The sequence below is a fragment of the Saccoglossus kowalevskii genome, chromosome 6 (genome assembly GCF_978046115.1).
Source record: "Saccoglossus kowalevskii chromosome 6, keSacKowa6.1, whole genome shotgun sequence".
Taxonomy (NCBI): domain Eukaryota; kingdom Metazoa; phylum Hemichordata; class Enteropneusta; family Harrimaniidae; genus Saccoglossus; species Saccoglossus kowalevskii.
Window position 1 is genome coordinate 33636120 of NC_140646.1, and position 19943 is coordinate 33656062.

The following is a 19943-nucleotide window of genomic DNA, read 5'->3' on the forward strand; positions in this document are numbered from 1 at the left end:
TCTTACTAGTCATTGAACAGCCAGTATGGCCATCTTACTGGTCATTGAACAGCCACCATGGCCATCTTACTGGTCATTGAACAGCCAGCATGGCCATCTTACTGGTCATTGAACAGCCAGCATGGCCATCTTACTGGTCATTGAACAGCCAGCATGGCCATCTTACTGGTCATTGAACAGCCAGCATGGCCATCTTACTGGTCATTGAACAGCCAGCATGGCCATCTTACTGGTCATTGAACAGCCAGCATGGCCATCTTACTGGTAATTGAACAGCCACCATGCATGGCCATCTTACTGGTAATTGAACAGCCACCATGGCCATATTACTGGTCATTGAACAGCCACCATGGCTATTTTACTGATCAATTGAACAGCCACCATGGCCATCTTACTGGTCATTGAACAGCCAGCATGGCCATCTTACTGGTCATTGAACAGCCAGCATGGCCATCTTACTGGTCATTGAACAGCCAGCATGGCCATCTTACTGGTCATTGAACAGCCAGCATGGCCATCTTACTGGTCATTGAACAGCCAGCATGGCCATCTTACTGGTCATTGAACAGCCAGCATGGCCATCTTACTGGTAATTGAACAGCCACCATGCATGGCCATCTTACTGGTAATTGAACAGCCACCATGGCCATATTACTGGTCATTGAACAGCCACCATGGCTATTTTACTGATCAATTGAACAGCCACCATGGCCATCTTACTGGTCATTGAACAGCCACCATGGCTATTTTACTGATCAATTGAACAGCCACCATGGCCATCTTACTGGTCATTGAACAGCCACCATGGCCATATTACTGGTCATTGAACAGCCACCATGGCTATTTTACTGATCAATTGAACAGCCACCATGGTCATATTACTGGCCATTGAACAGCCACCATGGCCATTTTACTGGGTATTGAACAGCCACCATGGCCATTTTACTGGTCATTGAACAGCCACCATGGCCATCTTACTGGTCATTGAACAGCCACCATGGCCATCTTACTGGTCATTGAACAGCCAGTATGGCCATCTTACTGGTCATTGAACAGCCAGCATGGCCATCTTACTGGTCATTGAACAGCCAGCATGGCCATCTTACTGGTCATTGAACAGCCAGCATGGCCATCTTATTGGTCATTGAACAGCCACCATGGTCATCTTACTGGTCATTGAACAGCCAGCATGGCCATCTTACTGGTCATTGAACAGCCAGCATGGCCATCTTACTGGTCATTGAACAGCCAGCATGACCATCTTACTGGTAATTAAACAGCCAGCATGGCCATCTTACTGGTCATTGAACAGCCACCATGGCCATCTTACTGGTAATTGAACATGCAGTGTGATATCTTACTGGTCAAACAACTGCCATTGGTCTTTTTCTGGTCATTGAATAGCCAGTATTGTATCCCATGATACTTGACTGTAGCGTATGATACATAACTGACAGCCTTCAAAGACCACTGAACATAAATAAATGCTAACTTGTCAGTGAGATTTCATGCTCAGAAAAGCATGAAACCATTCACAGTGTGTGATCTGACATGCAAAAGCTACAATTGATTGACCTTTTCATTGTTCTGTGTATATAGTAAATAATAAAATGAAATAAGATATTTAATATGTGTTAGTGGGATAACACAATAAAATTACCACTTTTAATGAGATGATTAATTGCATGTATTAATCTAAATAAAAGCTGAACTACAATTTATCCTAGACATGCTAGTATTGTTCATTCCAGCCTTTATACAAATGAGTTTATTTGATCCTGTACATATACAGAATTAATAGAATCCCATATTCCTAACCTTTTCACCACCAGTTCCCTCTTTTCATCACAAATATTGCCTCGTTTATAGTCTACACTTTCATTTAGAAGATAGAGACAAAAATACACAAATATTTGAGTGAAAATTGACTCATATTTCGTCTGTTAGCTCCGAAATTAGGGTTCATTTCCAGAAATATTGAAAAATATAAAAAATCTTCAGAATAAAAATGGGCAAGAAAGTCTAGTGGTGAAAAGGTTAATGGCCAAGGATCTGATTTCTCATACCATGGAAAACAATGCAAACATCATCGACATACAAAACATCCATTGTAACAAAATTGAGAGAATCCAATCTACCACTGTGCCACACCCAAGGTATGATGCTAGCTATGCAAAGCAATCTACCAATTACTGATAGATAAAAATTAAACCCATTGAGCCCAACAGCAAAAACATTTCCTATTCAATTATTTCCCCCAAATAAATGTGATTTATTAAACGAGTTTAGAGTGTCTGTGGCTGTGTGACTGGCTGTCTGTGAAAAATCTCAAAAACTGTGCGCAAACATGAACCGGTTTGGGACATATTTATGCATATTAAGTAGCTAACTTGCATATTAATTATGTGATTGCAAAATCACAAAAAACAACCAAATGGATTTTGATCAAATTTGTTACCAAGGTAAGGTACCTTGGGATAAAATGCAGACATGATTAGTTTTGAGGTTATGTCCGCGCATATTAAGTAGCTAATTTGCATATTAATTTCATTTCAGTCTGTGTAACAAAATCTCTAAAAAGAAATAAATTTTGATCCAGAGTTTTGACTTTTTATTTATTTTTTTTTGGCTGAGGATTACTATATGACATGGCATCTAAGACTGTTTATAGATCTTTATACATAAATTGCCACATTTACTTCAGTGACCTCAAACATGACCTTTAGATCACACCTATCATTGTTGCCATAGAGGGCGTGCTTGAATTTTTAAATAAGCCAAAAAAATATTTTGTTGAGCCTGACCACAATGTGGGTGTGTCTTTAATACACCATTCACTATTTTTCACTAGCATTTCAAATCTTTCTACACCATAATTTTTCGAGCCAAAATAGTATCATTTTCTTGAATATTTCTGTAATTCTTTTGTTTATAATAGTGAATATATTTGGCAAAATATTTAATTTGTAAAAATTGACAGAAGTTTGTATAATTATTAATTATTCTGTTGTTACTGTAAAACCATTTATTTTCACTGACATTTAATTTTGATATTTTGATGTTTTTAACGCATTTATGGTATAATAAATACGCAAATTAGTCATCTTAGGCATTGAACATTTAAAACTTGGGGGGGGGGCACATTTATAAAAAATCTGCTGATTTATAAATACCGATACAACACAATTTAATAAAGGCAAGCAAAAAAAAATTTTCATAAGAGTATTGTCCTTGAAAATACTTCTTTACCTGAGTTTCTAATGGTCAACCCCCTTGACAATTTAACTAGGGCATTTAAAGATCTTTTAAGATACTGTTAAAAGGATGAATGGTGCCCTCATAGTCTTCTTTCTTGCGTCTTTCATTCAATTACTATTCTGATGAAATTTCCATTCCCTATATAATACACTTCAAAAGAGATGCCATCTATTTGACTGTGTTTGTTGTTATGTAATACTACCTCTTGGATTGTTTTTAACGTTTCAATGTTATAATAAGGAATTAAATTTAAAAAAATGTGCTCGCTTCTGAGTTTATTTGTGGCACTGGATTAGCTTGATTATAGGTGTGTGTCTAATCCAAATTATCTGAAATGGAAGTGATTTTTTACTTTGTTTTGCACATTGCCGAGAGCATTCATGGAGCTTTTAATATTGGACTTTTATTTGTGACTATTATGTTTAATGGTCTGAATTTGCATGAATTTTGGGAAATTCTGTGATAAAATTCAATGCTTTTCAATGATTGTTTTGGCTTCTCAAGTGCTGGCATATTTGAATTTTTTCCAATGCTTTTGAATAGTGTTTGAATACACATGGTATCACAAAGATTCACTTCTGGTTCAAAAAAAAGAATTCTGGTGAATGTTTTTTTTTCCTGTAATGTGTTTCAATCCAGATCATCAACTATTTTGCACAATAAAGCTGTATAAATGCCCTTATTGTTAATTTTGAAAAAAAAAACAGATTTAAATCTTTATTGTCTTTAGGTGTTAATCAAATTATTTTGAAATAAACACAGTTTTGCAGTTTAATTTTATGTATGATAAAAATTGACTTTGATGCTATACTGAAAACCAATTAAAAGTAGATTCAACAATAATTGAGTTCTTTCAATGTATATAATTTGTCTACCCTAAGGCGACCATCATGTACAATTTTGATATATTGAGTCAATTATTTTTCTGATATTAAACAAGAGTGAAAAATGATATAGAAAAACAAAATTCATCTTTAATAATATTGCTGCTTTTCGCTTTAAATGACCCCGTGTTTCCTGTATGTAACTTTATTATTTTTATTAGTCCCCGTTTGGACGAAGTCCGAAAACCGGGACTTATAATTCGGTCTCCGTGCGTCCGTCCGTGCGTCCGTCCGGAGTCATATCAGAATCCCTTGGACCGATTCCGTTCATTCTTTGCATGTGCTTTATGTGGGACATACATGTATGCACATGCAGTGGTTTAGCGATTCGTTTCAAAATGGCCGACTGGCAGCCATCTTGTTTTTTGAAAATGTTGTATTTTGGACATGCTTTGTCAGTTTTCATTCAAACTTGGTACATAGATTATACATGTTAGGATACATGTCCATGATGATTTATTTCACAATTGGATCAAAGATGGCCGACTGGCAGCCATCTTGTTTTTTGAAAATGTTGTATTTTGGACATGCTTTGTCAGTTTTCGTTCAAATTTAGTACATAGATCATACATGTTAGGATACATGTCCCCGACCATCTGTGAGTTCCTGAGTCTGTCCGTCCGACCGTCCGTGTGTCCGACCGTCCGTGTGTCCGACCGTCCGTGTGTCCATCTGTCTGTGCGTCAGTCTATCCAATGTCATATTTCAGAATCCTGTGGACCGATTTCGTTCATTCTTTGCATGTGCCTAGTACCTTATTTGGGACATATGCACATGCAGTGGTTTAGCGATTCGATTCAAAATGGCCGACTGGCAGCCATCTTGTTTTTTGAAAATGTTGTATTTTGGACATGCTTTGTAAGTTGTCATTCAGACTTGGTACATAGATTATACATGTTAGGATACATGTCCATGACGATTTATTTCGCAATTGGATCAAAGATGGTCGACTGGCAGGCATCTTGTTTTTGTTTTTTTATGCGGTATCTTGGACGTGCTCTGTCAGTTTTCATTCAAATTTGGCACATAAATGTACTTTATACATGTTAGGATGCATGTCCATGACAATTTGTTTCAAAATCTGGTCAAGGATGGCCGATTGACAGCCATCTGACTTTTTGGCCTTACTACTATATTTCCACAATTTATGTACCATTTTCATTCGTATTTGGCACATACATCATACATATCAGTGTGTTTCATAATCAGATCAAAGATGGCTGAATAACGGCTGTTTTTATTTTGGCCATATTACTATGACACGAAACACATGTTTTGATGTAAATAAACAATCTGTTGTATACGCCACTTGGAACTCAAGTTTCAAGGACACGCTCGCGACAACCCCTCCGCTTTAATATGACGAGCACAAAGAGAACTTAACGAGGACTGTGTCATTTTCAATGACTTGTTTTTTTCGGATCTAGTTCGAAATGGCCGACTGGCGGCCATTTTGTTTTAAAGAATTCAGTTCTGGATCCGTATCCGAGACATCAGAGATCAAGTTCAAACTTCACACACAAATAGATATGTGCATTTGTTTCATGATCCGCTTAACAATAGCTGAATGATGGCCATGAATGATGCATCAAAATCACGTATTTTCACAATTCCGGAACCGGATCTCAGTCATGCATGGATGGATTTTGTTCAGATTTAGTACAATGTGTTGTACATATGCAGGTGCATTTCGGATCAGACCACTGAAAGTGGTCTGAAATTTCGGTCATGATCTGCTTTGAATGTATACAACCGTATGTCACTCAAATATGAACGGAACGGGGATGTGTCACTGACAATGACTTGTTATCTACGATGACAGTGGAGTGTTCATATAGGTACATCAACTTCTTCTTGAAAACTGCTGGCCAAATTGCTTTCACCATGGTCTTGTACAACATTCATGGTTGTTCAATGGAGAAAGAATTTTGTTGGCTAGAATGACTTAATAAGGTTTTGGGGGAAATGGATTAATTTTGTATCTACTTATTTTAGCCGCTCTGTAGTGTTTGTCAAATTTACCAGAACTTACTAAAAATAGAACTGACAAAACCATAGTATGATTTGCATGAAACAGACAACATAGGCGATAAAGATCACTTAACCCTGTCTGTGTTACTTCCCCGTGGCTTTTTAAAGAAGTTTTCTGCTAAAATGAAGCCCATGTAAAATTATTTCAACTACCGGTACTATTAATGTGTCTGTCATTGCTTAATCTTGTAAAGTTAATCACATTACATTTTAGAACTGCATGATTGAACTAAAATGATATAAAACATCTCCAAACAGACATTTGCAGCCTTTGGATTCTGTTACCGAGTAATGAAAGAGAAACCAGAAACACTGCGATCATGGGTAGAGGTGTCTATAAAGGTCCTGATTATCAAGCTGTGAATTCAATGATATGGTTCAGTCATGTCAGCTTCATTAACTCTTGCATAGTGATCGGTTCTGACAGCACTCACCTTGAGAGGTACTGGGAAATAACATTAAATCATAGTTGCCACTTATTTTCAGTCGTGATAGTAAGACTTTTGTTGAGTGTATCAATAGGAACTCGAAAGGGAAAATGTTTTGAGGAAATAATGTGTTATACTAGATGGAACTTTCTGTATTTTGTGAGATGCTATATGCTAATTGCCATGGTTGAAGCATTGGCACGTAATGCTGCAGGTTGTTACTGCAAATAACATACATGATTGTCAACAATGTACTGTAAATCATTTGTACTTTATAAAGAAATTATTTGAAATTTGAAGAATTGCATCATACTTTGCACCCTGTCAAAGTAAAACATGAGAGTACGTCTATCAACAGATATCCACAGAAAGTGAAAGTTGTAAAGAGAGCTTCTTTGATTACTGACTAGAGAACTGACTGACAGTCAGGTGACATTAAGAAGACACTGTGGCACATACATATGCATGTATGAATGGTCAAAGATGGCTAACTGGCAGCCATTTTGTTTTTACAAATGCAGGTTTCATCATCTCTTCTGTGAAGTTGTATGTTGACCGCTCATTAAAAACACAACGATGCATTTTTGTGTATGTTTGTTCTGTAGTTGGTGTCAATTCCAGCAGGTTAACTTCAATAAAAAACATTTTTTTTCCCGCCATAATTTGTGTGCAACATTTTGCAAATTTTTAGTCCCCATTCGGACGTAGTCCGAAAACGGGACTTATGTTTTGCCCTATGTGCATCCGTGCGTCTGTGCATCCGTGATCACCTGTATTTTGAACATGCATGGACCGATTAAGTTCAAACTTCACTCATACATCACACATTATATGGGACATATGCACATGCATTTTTTTCATGATCCGATTAACGATAGCCAAAAAGCGGCCATTTTAAGGCCGAAAATGCATCAAAATGGCACATCTTTCACCATTCCGGACCCGGATCTCAGTTATGCATGGACGGATTTTGTTCAAATTTGGTACATACATTAAACATCATAGGACCTTGATGCACGTCATTTTTTTTTCGGATCAAGTTCGAAGTGGCCGACTGGCGGCCATTTTGTTTTAAAGAATTCAGTTCCGGACCCGGATCTCAGTTATGCATGGACGGATTTTGTTCAAATTTGGTACATACATTGAACATAATAGGACCTTGATGCACTTTATTTTTTTTTTTGGATCGGGTTTGAAATGGCCAACTGGCAACCATTTTGTTTTAAAGAATTCAGTTCTGGATCCGTATCTGAGACATGCCTGGATTGATCGAGTTCAAACTTCACACACACAAGATACATCATGTCACAAATATGTATGTGCATTTGTTTCATGATCTCATTAACGATAGCCAAATGGCGGCCGCTTTAAGGCCGAAAATGCATTGAAATCGCACATTTTCACCATTCTGGACCCGGATCTCAGTTATGCATGGACGGATTTTGTTCAAATTTGTTACATACATTAAACATAATAGGACCTTGATGCACGTCATTTTTTTTTTCCCGGATCAAGTTCGAAATGGCCGACTGGCGGCCATTTTGTTTTAAAAAATTCAGTTCTGGATCCGTATCCGAGACATGTCTGGATTGATCAAGTTCAAACTTCACACACACATGGTACATCATGTCACAAATAGATATGTGCATTTGTTTCATGATCCGCTTAACAATAGCTGAATGATGGCCATTTTAAGGCCGAAAATGCATCAAAATCACGTATTTTCACAATTCCGGAACCGGATCTCAGTCATGCATGGATGGATTTTGTTCAGATTTAGTACAATGTGTTGCTACATATGCAGGTGCATTTCGGATCAGACCACGTCATGATCTGCTTTGAATGTATATGTCACTCAAATATGAACGGAACGGGGACGTGTCATTGACAGTGACTTGTAAATTTCTGTGTTGATTTTGGAGGTCTTGCTCATAAATTTCGTAACTTAAACAAATTGTGATAACAGTTGACTTTGTCGTTGAAATATTTCAACTTTCGGTTAATTTAACTGGTGCATGCTGATGCATATATTATGTGATACGTCTTCAATGACTGGTCGTGTGATATCGTGTGATTAAATGATTATAGCAAGTATGTAAATGACTAGAAATGAGTTCAATATAAATCTGATATTGCATGGTCTTGAATTGGAAATCTGCGTTTGCATCTTATCATCTTATCGCCTTATTGTGTTCCATATTCGTAGAAATGTAGCTTTCTTCGGTTTGTGGATAATACTGACATGACGCCACAAACACTACTACCATTTCCTTGTCAGACTTTGTAATGGTCAATCGAAAATGACAGCATCAAAACATTCCCGAGACCTCACAAGTCCTTCCTTGTACTTAATACACAATCCTATGTTTAATCCTTTGTTTTTTTATAATTCACCATTTTTCTTCTCGTTTTAATCTTATTTGGCCATCCAGGCTAATTAAATTACAGTTGTATTTCTGCTGCACTAAATTACCCCACCATTAAAAGGTAATGGCTTCTACATTAATTGATTAAAAGTCTTAAACCCCACTCAGTACGACCAATTTATTAACATCATGTCCGTGTAGTGCTTCTTGGGCAATCAAGTTTTTTAATCTTTTGAGTAAAAGCATTGTCTTGCTGGCCTATTAATTGTATGTCTGCTAGAGTGAATTGTCTGTCCTATCCTTATTATGCAGGTTGAGTGTTGAGAGAGAAATGTTTGCAGAATTTGGCAAAAACCATGAAATTATGCAAACATATAATTTGGGTCTTTAACCCTTTGAGCACTATAATTTTTCCCACCAAAATTAGTGGCAACATTTTGCCTATTTTTATATTTACAAAATGTACGTGTTTTTCTGCAATTTTTTTGAATAATTTTGCACCAAATGGACATGATATCCCACTGGTTACAAATCTTGATCAAAATTTGGGAAAAAGTATGAAAAAAATTATGTGGGTTTTATTTTATGAAAGTTGACTTCGGCGCTTGCGTTCCCACTAATAACCTCAAATTCTCAATTCATAAAAATTGAAAGGGACAAAACTTTTCAGCTGTATCATTACTCAGGAGCAGCAGATATTTGATTGGACATCTATGCCAAAATGAAGGAAGTCAACGTCTTGAATCTCTGGCCAAATGAACCAGAAATGCTTCATCATGCATCATGTCTCTAATATTATGATTAATGTTGACTGTAAGATTGATCTATGCTGTGTAAGTCGAGGCAGCTTGTATTGATATCCAGTAAATTATATTCTGATGAAATGAAAGCCTTGTATTATACAGTTCCCTTTATGAGTTCTGAATCCACTACATTGTACCTTGTATGTTCCCCCATATAACTGAGAAATGTCTAACAACATATTTATTCTGAATACTTTTTCCCGCTCTTTGATGGTAAATGCTGAAAGATGATGTTCAAATATACATGGGTCTAATCCAAGATGGCCGATTGGCAGCCTTTACCATCCTTAACATATAAACAGTACAATAAATAAATTATAGAAAAATATTTGAAATTGTGCAGAATTTGGTGGCAGCCAATAAGTTCATGTCCTTCAGACAGAAGATTGCATCCGTCAATTGAATTGTATTGTATTTCAATTCAACTGATAGCATATTTGACCCTTGCTATTCTGAGGCTTCTTATTCACATCTTCTATACAGTTCATCATGTTTTCACCATGGTAACAACAAGATTTATTTTACACGGCCAAAGTCAGCCAATTGAGATAGTGATCTCACATAATCATGCTGATTAAGTTTGCTGGTCTATAATTGATTTTTTAAAACCTGCAGCTCCCTGTTTTGTGGTTCATTAATCGGTTTAACAAAAATAACTCCAGGACAATAGGAATTGGACCGAATGAAACTATTCATGGTGTAATCCTATTATCTGGAATTCTGTATCAAAATCTTGTGTTTTGAACTGGAGTTCTGATCATTTCTGAAATCTTTAGGGTTGCTTGTTTTTTCAATCTCCTAATTGATAAAAACTCAGTGCGTATTTTGATATTCGTATTGTACGATAAGCTCTGAACGTTTATGATGTATATCTCTTCTTCTGTTCATCTTTTCAACCACCTGCCTTCAACTTTTCTTGCTGAGTACGATGTCATTGATAAATAACATTGATATTAAGGGTTGACCATGAGGAACTATAAGAGGGCACCATTTCTGTCCCTGTATTTGTATAATTTCTAGTTCATGTGTAGACACAGCCTAAAAACGAGGATTTGTGTTTTGACCTCTGCGTGTGTGCATGTTTCTGTACGCCTCCTTCTGTATCGGACATACTTGGTCCTATCATTAAAACTACACAAATACACCACATATTTTGAGCGACATCTGCACATCCATCGAAAAAATGATAGAAAAAGTGAAAGACTGGAAGGAGGAATTAAACTTAAACTTAGGAATTGAAGATTAGCATTGGTTTTTGAAACTATTTGGTAATGCCTGTCACCCACAAGTCTTTGCATGTTTCCTGCAATCATTGGTCGATTTATTGTCATGCATGTCTTAATGCATTGTGATTGGTCAAGTCATTTTCAACCATCATTAGATATTCATAAAGTCACTGTAACTTGCTGTGTTAGAGATCCCAAATGCAATGTTCCCTGTGGCCGGCTGACTTGTAGACCTCAACAAAATGATTCACAAAAACTTTCCTCTCAAAAACTTTTCCTCTGTGAGTTACAAAAACTTTCCTCGCTTGTAATATTAGTTGTGTACAATAATCACATGCATCTGAAACCCGGAAATGGATCTATTCTGTCAATGCAGTCTAAAATGGCGTACTAAAATGAGATACTCAGAAACACACAGCATTAAACAGGTAATTTTTTGTGAATAGCTCCAAAATAAAAAGATTGGTTTTATGTATTGACTTTGGCTAGCTGGTGGCCATTTTGGCCCTATCTACTTTGGCTAGCTGGTGGCCATTTTGGTTCTATCTACTTGGCTAGCTGGTGGCCATTTTGGTTCTATCTACTTGGCTAGCTGGTGGCCATTTTGGTTCTATCTACTTGGCTAGCTGGTGGCCATTTTGGTTCTATCTACTTGGCTAGCTGGTGGCCATTTTGGCCCTATCTACTTTGGCTAGCTGGCGGTCATTTTGATTCTATCTACTTGGCTAGCTGGTGGCCATTTTGGTTCTATCTACTTGGCTAGCTGGCGGTCATTTTGGCTCTATCTACTTTGGCTAGCTGGTGGCCATTTTGGTTCTATCTACTTGGCTAGCTGGTGGCCATTTTGGCCCTATCTACTTGGCTAGCTGGCGGTCATTTTGGTTCTATCTACTTGGCTAGCTGGTGGCCATTTTGGCCCTATCTACTTTGGCTAGCTGGTGGCCATTTTGGTTCTATCTACTTGGCTAGCTGGTGGCCATTTTGGTTCTATCTACTTGGCTAGCTGGTGGCCATTTTGGTTCTATCTACTTTGGCTAGCTGGTGGCCATTTTGGTTCTATCTACTTTGGCTAGCTGGTGGCCATTTTGGTTCTATCTACTTTGGCTAGCTGGTGGCCATTTTGGTCCTATCTACTTGGCTAGCTGGTGGCCATTTTGGCCCGATCTACTTTGGCTAGCTGGTGGCCATTTTGGTTCTATCTACTTGGCTAGCTGGTGGCCATTTTGGTTCTATCTACTTTGGCTAGCTGGTGGCCATTTTGGTTCTATCTACTTGGCTAGCTGGTGGCTATTTTTGTTCTATCTACTTGGCTAGCTGGTGGCCATTTTGGTTCTATCTACTTGGCTAGCTGGTGGCCATTTTGGTTCTATCTACTTGGCTAGCTGGAGGCCATTCTCATCTTATTTAATTTAGTTAGCTGGTAGCCATTTTGAGCTACGAATATTTGTTTTTCATTCATGGCTGGGTTGATTTCAATGAAGCATAATAGTCTTCAGGTGACTGGTTACTGATGCACATCATCTTGTTTCAGATATGTACTTTATTCTATGACTCAGTTTTGCTGACTGACTGACTGACTTTTTTGTTTTTGAAACTGTTATACAGAGATGTTGATGACTAATACTTCAATAATATGCCAGGGTGGATTTAAATGTTAGAGTAATATGTTACAATCTTTTTTAACCAGACACGATTAACCTAGGATGAAGCACTGAATGTTAAATAATGAATTTTTCATCACTATAATTGCAAGTTCAGACGGGAGTGAAGAACATTAAATCATTTCTTGTTTTGGTATCACATGCACCTAACGCACCTAACGCACTCTGCTGTAGCAGAAATTTATTAACGATGCTGTGTCTGCATGTTGTACAGCATGATGTCTTGGAAAGTAAGCATCCATGGATGTATCGAAACCAACAACAGGCGAAGTGTAGAGAGCAATGAACGATACTTATTAATTTGTTTTTGCAGTTTCACTTAATTCAAGTACATTTGTGTGTGACTAGCAGTTGTGCACGGAAAGCTTGTTTTATGATTAAGATGACAATTACCAGTGTATTTAATTGGCTGAAATTCTGAATCAATGTAAATGGGTCAATTAGTTATAAAACACGCACTAACTGATAATCTTAATAATCTCAATAATCCCTTTCTCGGTTTGTCAATCTAATTAATCATATAATTACAAAAGAATGAAATCTAATGACATCCACACTGATTGTCTTTATTTAACTAACATCTTTTGAATAATTCTGTGTTAACAGTCGTAAGGTTTGTATGTGAACCTTGTGGCAAACAGTGCATTCTGGAATATGTCATAGTAAGTTTCCTTTATTTGATTGATCAACATAATATTTTCTACCATATTTTTGTGTTTTTGGTGACAAAAAAAAAGTTCATTGTTTTCAGTTTTTTTCTGGTTGTCAAGCTGCTAATATAGTGAGAGTGGTTGTTATAAAAACTAATTTTATGAGCAATACTTCTGCACATGTGTGCAGCCCAAACTTATCTTTGGTTCAGAAGCAATATGCATCATTGTTCTTTTTTTGTACTGTATGTTCAAGAAAAACATTGGTTGCTATCCACCTCGTGATATAAAACACAGTAAATATAAATGCAATATCACAAACGCATGATACACCTGGGTGTTTGCAGTTGTAGTTCAGCATGTTTTTGTATTGTGAAAAAATATTTGTGATAAATTTATAATTTCGGTATATTTTTTCTTAGCATTAGCAGACAATCGTAATTACCGCATACGTCTCGGATTGATGCAAAACTTTGTCGATAATCTGCTTCTTACTGACGTCAATCCATAATGAAAAAAGTATTGCAATGCAACAGATTTTCTTGAAGGAATAATTACTTTGAATATAATCTGACTAATATTTATTTTAAACATCAGGATACATTTTTTTTTATAAGTATGTGCAGTAATTTATTTTTCAGAGAAAACGCAAGTGAAGCAATGACAAAAAAAAAAAAAAGGAAGAAGGAGTTTTGATCTCTGTACTGTGAGAGAATTTAATTACAAATTAGAACATGGGCATGCAACTACATGTATGAACCCGACCGGTAATGATTATAGCGCTCTGTTCAGCGTAAATGATGCTCTTTTATTCTTCACTATTCATTGAATTCATCTTCATGTTGTCACCATGGCAACAGGTAACATTGTGTGGAGAGAGAATTTTGCAAGGAATTTGAATAGCCTATTGATCATGCAGATATAAGAAACTGTCATTTTAGTAGAGAATTAATGGTTTTAAAAAAGGACTTGTCGACTTTTTTTTGTTCAATAGATGAAAAAAAGAATTGTTTTCTTTTAAGAATAGGACAATATGATTAAAATTTGCTTTTGGTAACCCTTCATGTCTATATCTGCCTCAAAATAGCATTTTTAATATTCTGCTTTAGGTCTGATGGATGGGTATCTGAACAAACTATACAATGAAATGACTTCTTTTATTGACGTTGAACAAAATTAGTCTGTGAATAAACAAACTTAATAAATTCCAGATAGAGTAACGAATAGTGCCATCTTATGATGTTGCTTGTAACAGTTGAGTGCCCGTTGTAAATTTCTTTACCTGTTTAAACACACGTAATTATGTTTGGTTGTTCTCATACATGTTTGTTTGTCTGCAGCTGTATACATGATGTGAAACAAATCCCCGTGTTTGGATACACCCTAATTATTGATTTCTTTCTCTGATTTTGTTCTCGTTTGAATTTAATTGATTCTCAATCCTATCATGCCTAGAAGTGAAAAAAACAGGGCTGTACTTATCATTCCAAATCTGCTGATGTTTGTATCACAGTTAAACAAAAAAAATTAACCAAATTGTATATATGCAGCCTTCATTATATCTTCACTGTAACTTTCTTTCTGCATAATAAGATTAAAGCAATGTAACTTTAATACTATACCGTAATCACGCTATGATGTGTGAAAATCAAATAATTGAAAGAAATTACGTAATAATTTAATTAGTTGTCACAAGAATACAATGTACCACACAATACTATATACTGTTTTCACTGCTAAAAATTTGCACAAATCCAGGTTTTCATGGCGTTTATTTATTTTATGATATAATTTTGTAAAAGTTACTGACACTGACTGAAATTCTCACTGCTACAAAATTGTGTGTTTCCCGCTGACTTGTGAAAATTACAGCGATTTTATATTTATACAGTACCGGTTTACTTGAAGGCAGTATGACAATCCTATCCACTTATGCTGAATAGAAGTTGTTTGATCTCACACTGTCGAATCTTATTGTTATACATCTTTGCTCTCTTTTTAGTAATATTTTAATAAGAGAAAAAATTCCAATGAAAAACGTTCTGTTGTGTGTGAACATTTGCATTCAGAGATGGGTGTCTATTTCTGTCACCCACAATTTTCAAATGTGACATCAATAACCTGGAATTTGTTTGATACAGATTTTTTACCAAATGGTAAATTCTAATAATTTCATCGCTAGATGAATAATAATGTCTCATGTTTATGTACATTATTTACTGAATTAATAGCGTATGTGCTTACATAAACAAGTCCTATTTTACTGATCAAGCGTCGGTGATGTGCTTCTAATATAGCAAATATGGTATTAAATTAATATGGTTTAAAACTATATGTAATGTCATTGCCATTAACGTGATTCTCATCGAAGCTTAAAAAAGAAAAGAAAAGATTTTGATTTTGCTGATTGATATTTAATAAAATATTTAAAAAAAACATTTGAGAAACTTGATTCAAATAATATGACATAAAAAGAATTATTTGCATGGAAAATTTTTGACAAAGATGAGAAAACCTTGAGTGCTACCATGAAGTACGTTGTAATAATATGTAATATGACTCACCGGGTGGTTGAGTACTTTTATTATTAGAAATCAAAACCAGGACATGAATAAAATTCAACCACAATATAGATGAGGAGCTTAGTACTCTGCATCTCCATCCACGAATGTTCATTATTTCTGCATCAGCTTACTCCTTGTGCTAATCAGCCAATCAGGAGACATATTTCTTTTTTGTGTTTTGCTTTCAATGAAACCTTCACCATTTTTTGCATAAAGAACGTGTTTGATCAAGCTTTGTCATCCAAACAGTCAAAAAAAAAATCTATAATTTGCAGATTTATGTATTTGTGTATCCATATATAAAAAAGAAATGCTGCTATGTCTCCATGGCAACTGGATTGATTAGGCATTGCCATAGTGATTGGTTAGGTGTCAAGGCTCTATTGCAGAAGACTTCCCCAGCCACTTTCTGGAGTCTTCAGTTCGGATTGAGACATACAGAGTCTGCTGTAGCAGTTTCTATATCCTATTTGTCAGATGCATTATTTAAACTGTATCGGAATGTTTTCGGATTGTAACCTCTACCCAACCGTGTCTTCTCTCTCCGCAGTGAACAACATACTCAATATCAAAGTGAGTAACATTACCAACAGCACCGATACCCGATCGATCAACGCCAGAGTGTTTATCGGCAACCTCAACACTGGGATTGTCTCCCGAGAGGAGCTGGAACATATTTTCAGTAGATATGGCAAGATTTATGGACTCTCTGTGCACAAGGGTTTTGCATTCGTACAGTTCGCCAATGAGCAGCAGGCACGCAATGCCGTTGCTAATGAATATGGGAGAATAATTGCAGGACAGCCATTAGGTAAGTTGCATATTAACACGCAGTGTACAGGAATAACCTTCCTGTATTATCATATGGTACTATCCTTTGCAGGCAACACTGTAGTTTTTGTTTATTTCACAATTTACATATAAACGCGAAAACATCTGTTTTAAAAACAAAAATTGTGGTTTATACACAAATAGCATAAATTTTTTGTTTATTGAAGTTCGTTGGGGAATAGTTTTTTTAGTGAATTACATTGCCGTATACATGTGAGTACACTTGGTCTGTTTGAATTCCCATGGCGATCCTAGATGCATTGAGAATGAAATTGCATGTTTAATGGCATTTCTAACAAGCACAGCCAGAATGTCATATGTATTCCCCATCAGTCTTTGCTTTTCCCCTCTCGTAATCCGGTAGGTAGCATCTACCCGGAGGCATCAATCTCAGATTCTGACTGTAGTAAATGTAACTACATAATTAACCTGTCTGTGGTATCAGTCTGTGAGACGTCGTTTTTTTTACCTTCTTTTATCGTCTTCAACAAAATTAATTTAACAAAAAAACGTTCTTATTAAAATCGGCTCGTTATTTTGTTTTCGCAAAGAATTTTAAAGCTGATGCTTTTTAATGATTAATAAAGCATTGATTTGGGATTATATTCATGAGCAGATGTTTGTTTAGTGAGCTTATGGAAAACAATCCATTTCCTTCTAAAACTAGTGAACAAATTTATAATATTTAATGAAACTACAGTCTGTTTTACCTTCTTGTACGAAATGAAATAGTGATGCAGTTGGTATGGTAAAATAGAACCACAACTTATTTTATGTTAATACATGATAATGGATTGGCTGGACCAAGAACCTGGTGATTTAAGATAAAATAATGTTATGAAATGATGACAATGAGAACTTATTGATTCTTCAGTGTATTGTGTTATCTCACCGTGATATGATTCTTTGTCCTTCCCAGAATATATGCTCAGTCATGGAATTCTAAGTCTTGCTTTGATGTTCAGTTCCTCATTGCATTTATTGATTGCCATGGCAACCTCATCATTGTCTGCAGTAGTCCTTTGAGCAGTACATGATGCGAGTCTGTTTTCTAGTAGATGGAATGATAATAAAGTGAATTGACCATCTGAAATCAATGAGGCATATCGACTTCATCTGTCGGCATTGGTCTGTTAACAATGCATAGTAATAGACTTTTCATGTGTCACCTGCAGATGTCTTCACTTGAGCAACTAGCTCAGCTCAGGTTGTTTATTTCTTTGACCTGAAAATTCTAGTTTTGTTACTCTGCTTGAATCAGTTGTAGCCAGTAGATGGTGCAAAGTAATCCTCCTCCTGTTCAGCAGTTGATGCAGGGGGTACTGTGCGAGTATTGCTGACACAGTAACGTTCAGCTGACACAGTAACGTTCAGCTGACACAGCAACGTTCAGCTGACACAGTAACGTTCAGCTGACACAGTAACGTTCAGCTGACACAGTAACGTTCAGCTGACACAGCAACGTTTTAAATTCTGACCTTCATTATAAGCACTGCCAACATCAATTCATAAATAATGTTTTCATGCAGTTTTTGCATTTTGGTACAGTGTTAGAATCGTTGTGGTAGTGAAATATGCTTTTGTAATAATTCAACATGATGACTTCAGGTATATTCTGCCTTGCGTACATGTGGGAGACAAGATTTGTAGTTGCTGTACAACTATAAGCATTGATTTCCTGATTTGTTTTAGGGGTCGGTCACTTCAAATCATGAGGTGGGGGTGGAAGATTTGTTAAAAAAAAATAAGCTAAACACAGATTAAAATATTTATACAATACAATCTTAGCGATGAAATAAGTTCATGTACATACCAGATACTTTCTTGATGAATAAACGTCACATAAGAGGACACAAATATAATAAAATATCATCTGATTTTCTATAAAAAAACATTACCAAACATTACATTAGCAATTACATTACCATTATCATTGTGTTGAATGCAAACCAAACTAAATTTTAATCGTTGTGTTGAATGCAAAATGGCGACATTTTCTGCGTTTTGTTTGTTCAATTATTAAGGTTGTTGTGAAGTTTACTCATTAAGAAAGTATTTGGTATTTACAACCAATTGTATGTATTTGGTTTGTATCACCCCCCCCCCAAAAAAAAAGGATTTTGAAAACATGTAAATATCAACTAGGCACCTGGTTAAGCACCTGAAAACAACCCCTAGACAGCTGGATATGCACATGTAAACAGCCCCTAGACAGCTGGATATGCACATGTAAACAACCCCTAGACAGCTGGTTATGTACATGTAAACAGCCCCTAGACAGCTGGTTATGCACTTGTAAACAGCACCTATACAGCTGGATATGCACATGTAAACAGTACCTAGACAGCTGGATATGCACATGTAAACAGTACCTAGACAGCTGGTTATGCACATGTACACATCACCTAGACAGCTGGATATGCACATGTAAACAGCACCTATACAGCTGGATATGCACATGTAAACAGTACCTAGACAGCTGGATATGCACATGTAAACAGTACCTAGACAGCTGGTTATGCACATGTACACATCACCTAGACAGCTGGATATGCACATGTAAACAGCACCTACACAGTTGGCTATGTACATGTAAACAGCACCTAGACAGCTGGTTATGCACATGTAAACAGCACCTATACAGCTGGATATGCACATGTAAACAGTACCTAGACAGCTGGATATGCACATGTAAACAGTACCTAGACAGCTGACTATGTACAAGTAAACAGTACCTAGACAGCTGGTTATGCACATGTAAACAGTACCTAGACAGTTGGTTATGTACATGTAAACAGCACCTAGACAGCTGGCTATGCACATTTAAACAGCACCTAGACAGCTGGTTATGCACTTGTAAACAGCACCTAGACAGCTGGTTATGCACATGTAAACAGCACCTAGACAGCTGGATATGTACATGTAAACAGTACCTAGACAGCTGACTATGTACAAGTAAACAGTACCTAGACAGCTGGATATACACATGTAAACAGTACCTAGACAGCTGGCTATGCACATGTAAACAGCCCCTAGACAGCTGGCTATGCACATGTAAACAGCACCTAGACAGCTGGTTATGCACTTGTAAACAGCACCTAGACAGCTGGTTATGCACATGTAAACAGCACCTAGACAGCTGGCTATGCACATTTAAACAGCACCTACACAGCTGGATATGCACATGTAAACAGCACCTACACAGCTGGTTATGCACATGTAAACAGCACCTACACAGCTG

General features: G+C 36.5%; 1 protein-coding gene across 6 annotated transcripts in view; it reads left to right on the forward strand.

The window, feature by feature from the left end:
* LOC100376985 (uncharacterized) overlaps nucleotides 1-19943 on the forward strand; it is a 109877-nt gene that overhangs the window by 40051 nt on the left and 49883 nt on the right. For 3 of the 6 annotated variants that reach the window (XM_085500418.1, XM_085500421.1, XM_085500423.1), the window contains exon 4: nucleotides 16422-16682. In XM_085500418.1, coding sequence (XP_085356544.1) covers nucleotides 16422-16682 — 261 coding nt within the window. Of the gene's footprint in view, nucleotides 1-16357; nucleotides 16683-19943 lie in introns of those variants that run through there. The other 3 variants (XM_085500417.1, XM_085500420.1, XM_085500422.1) reach the window with 1 other exon arrangement.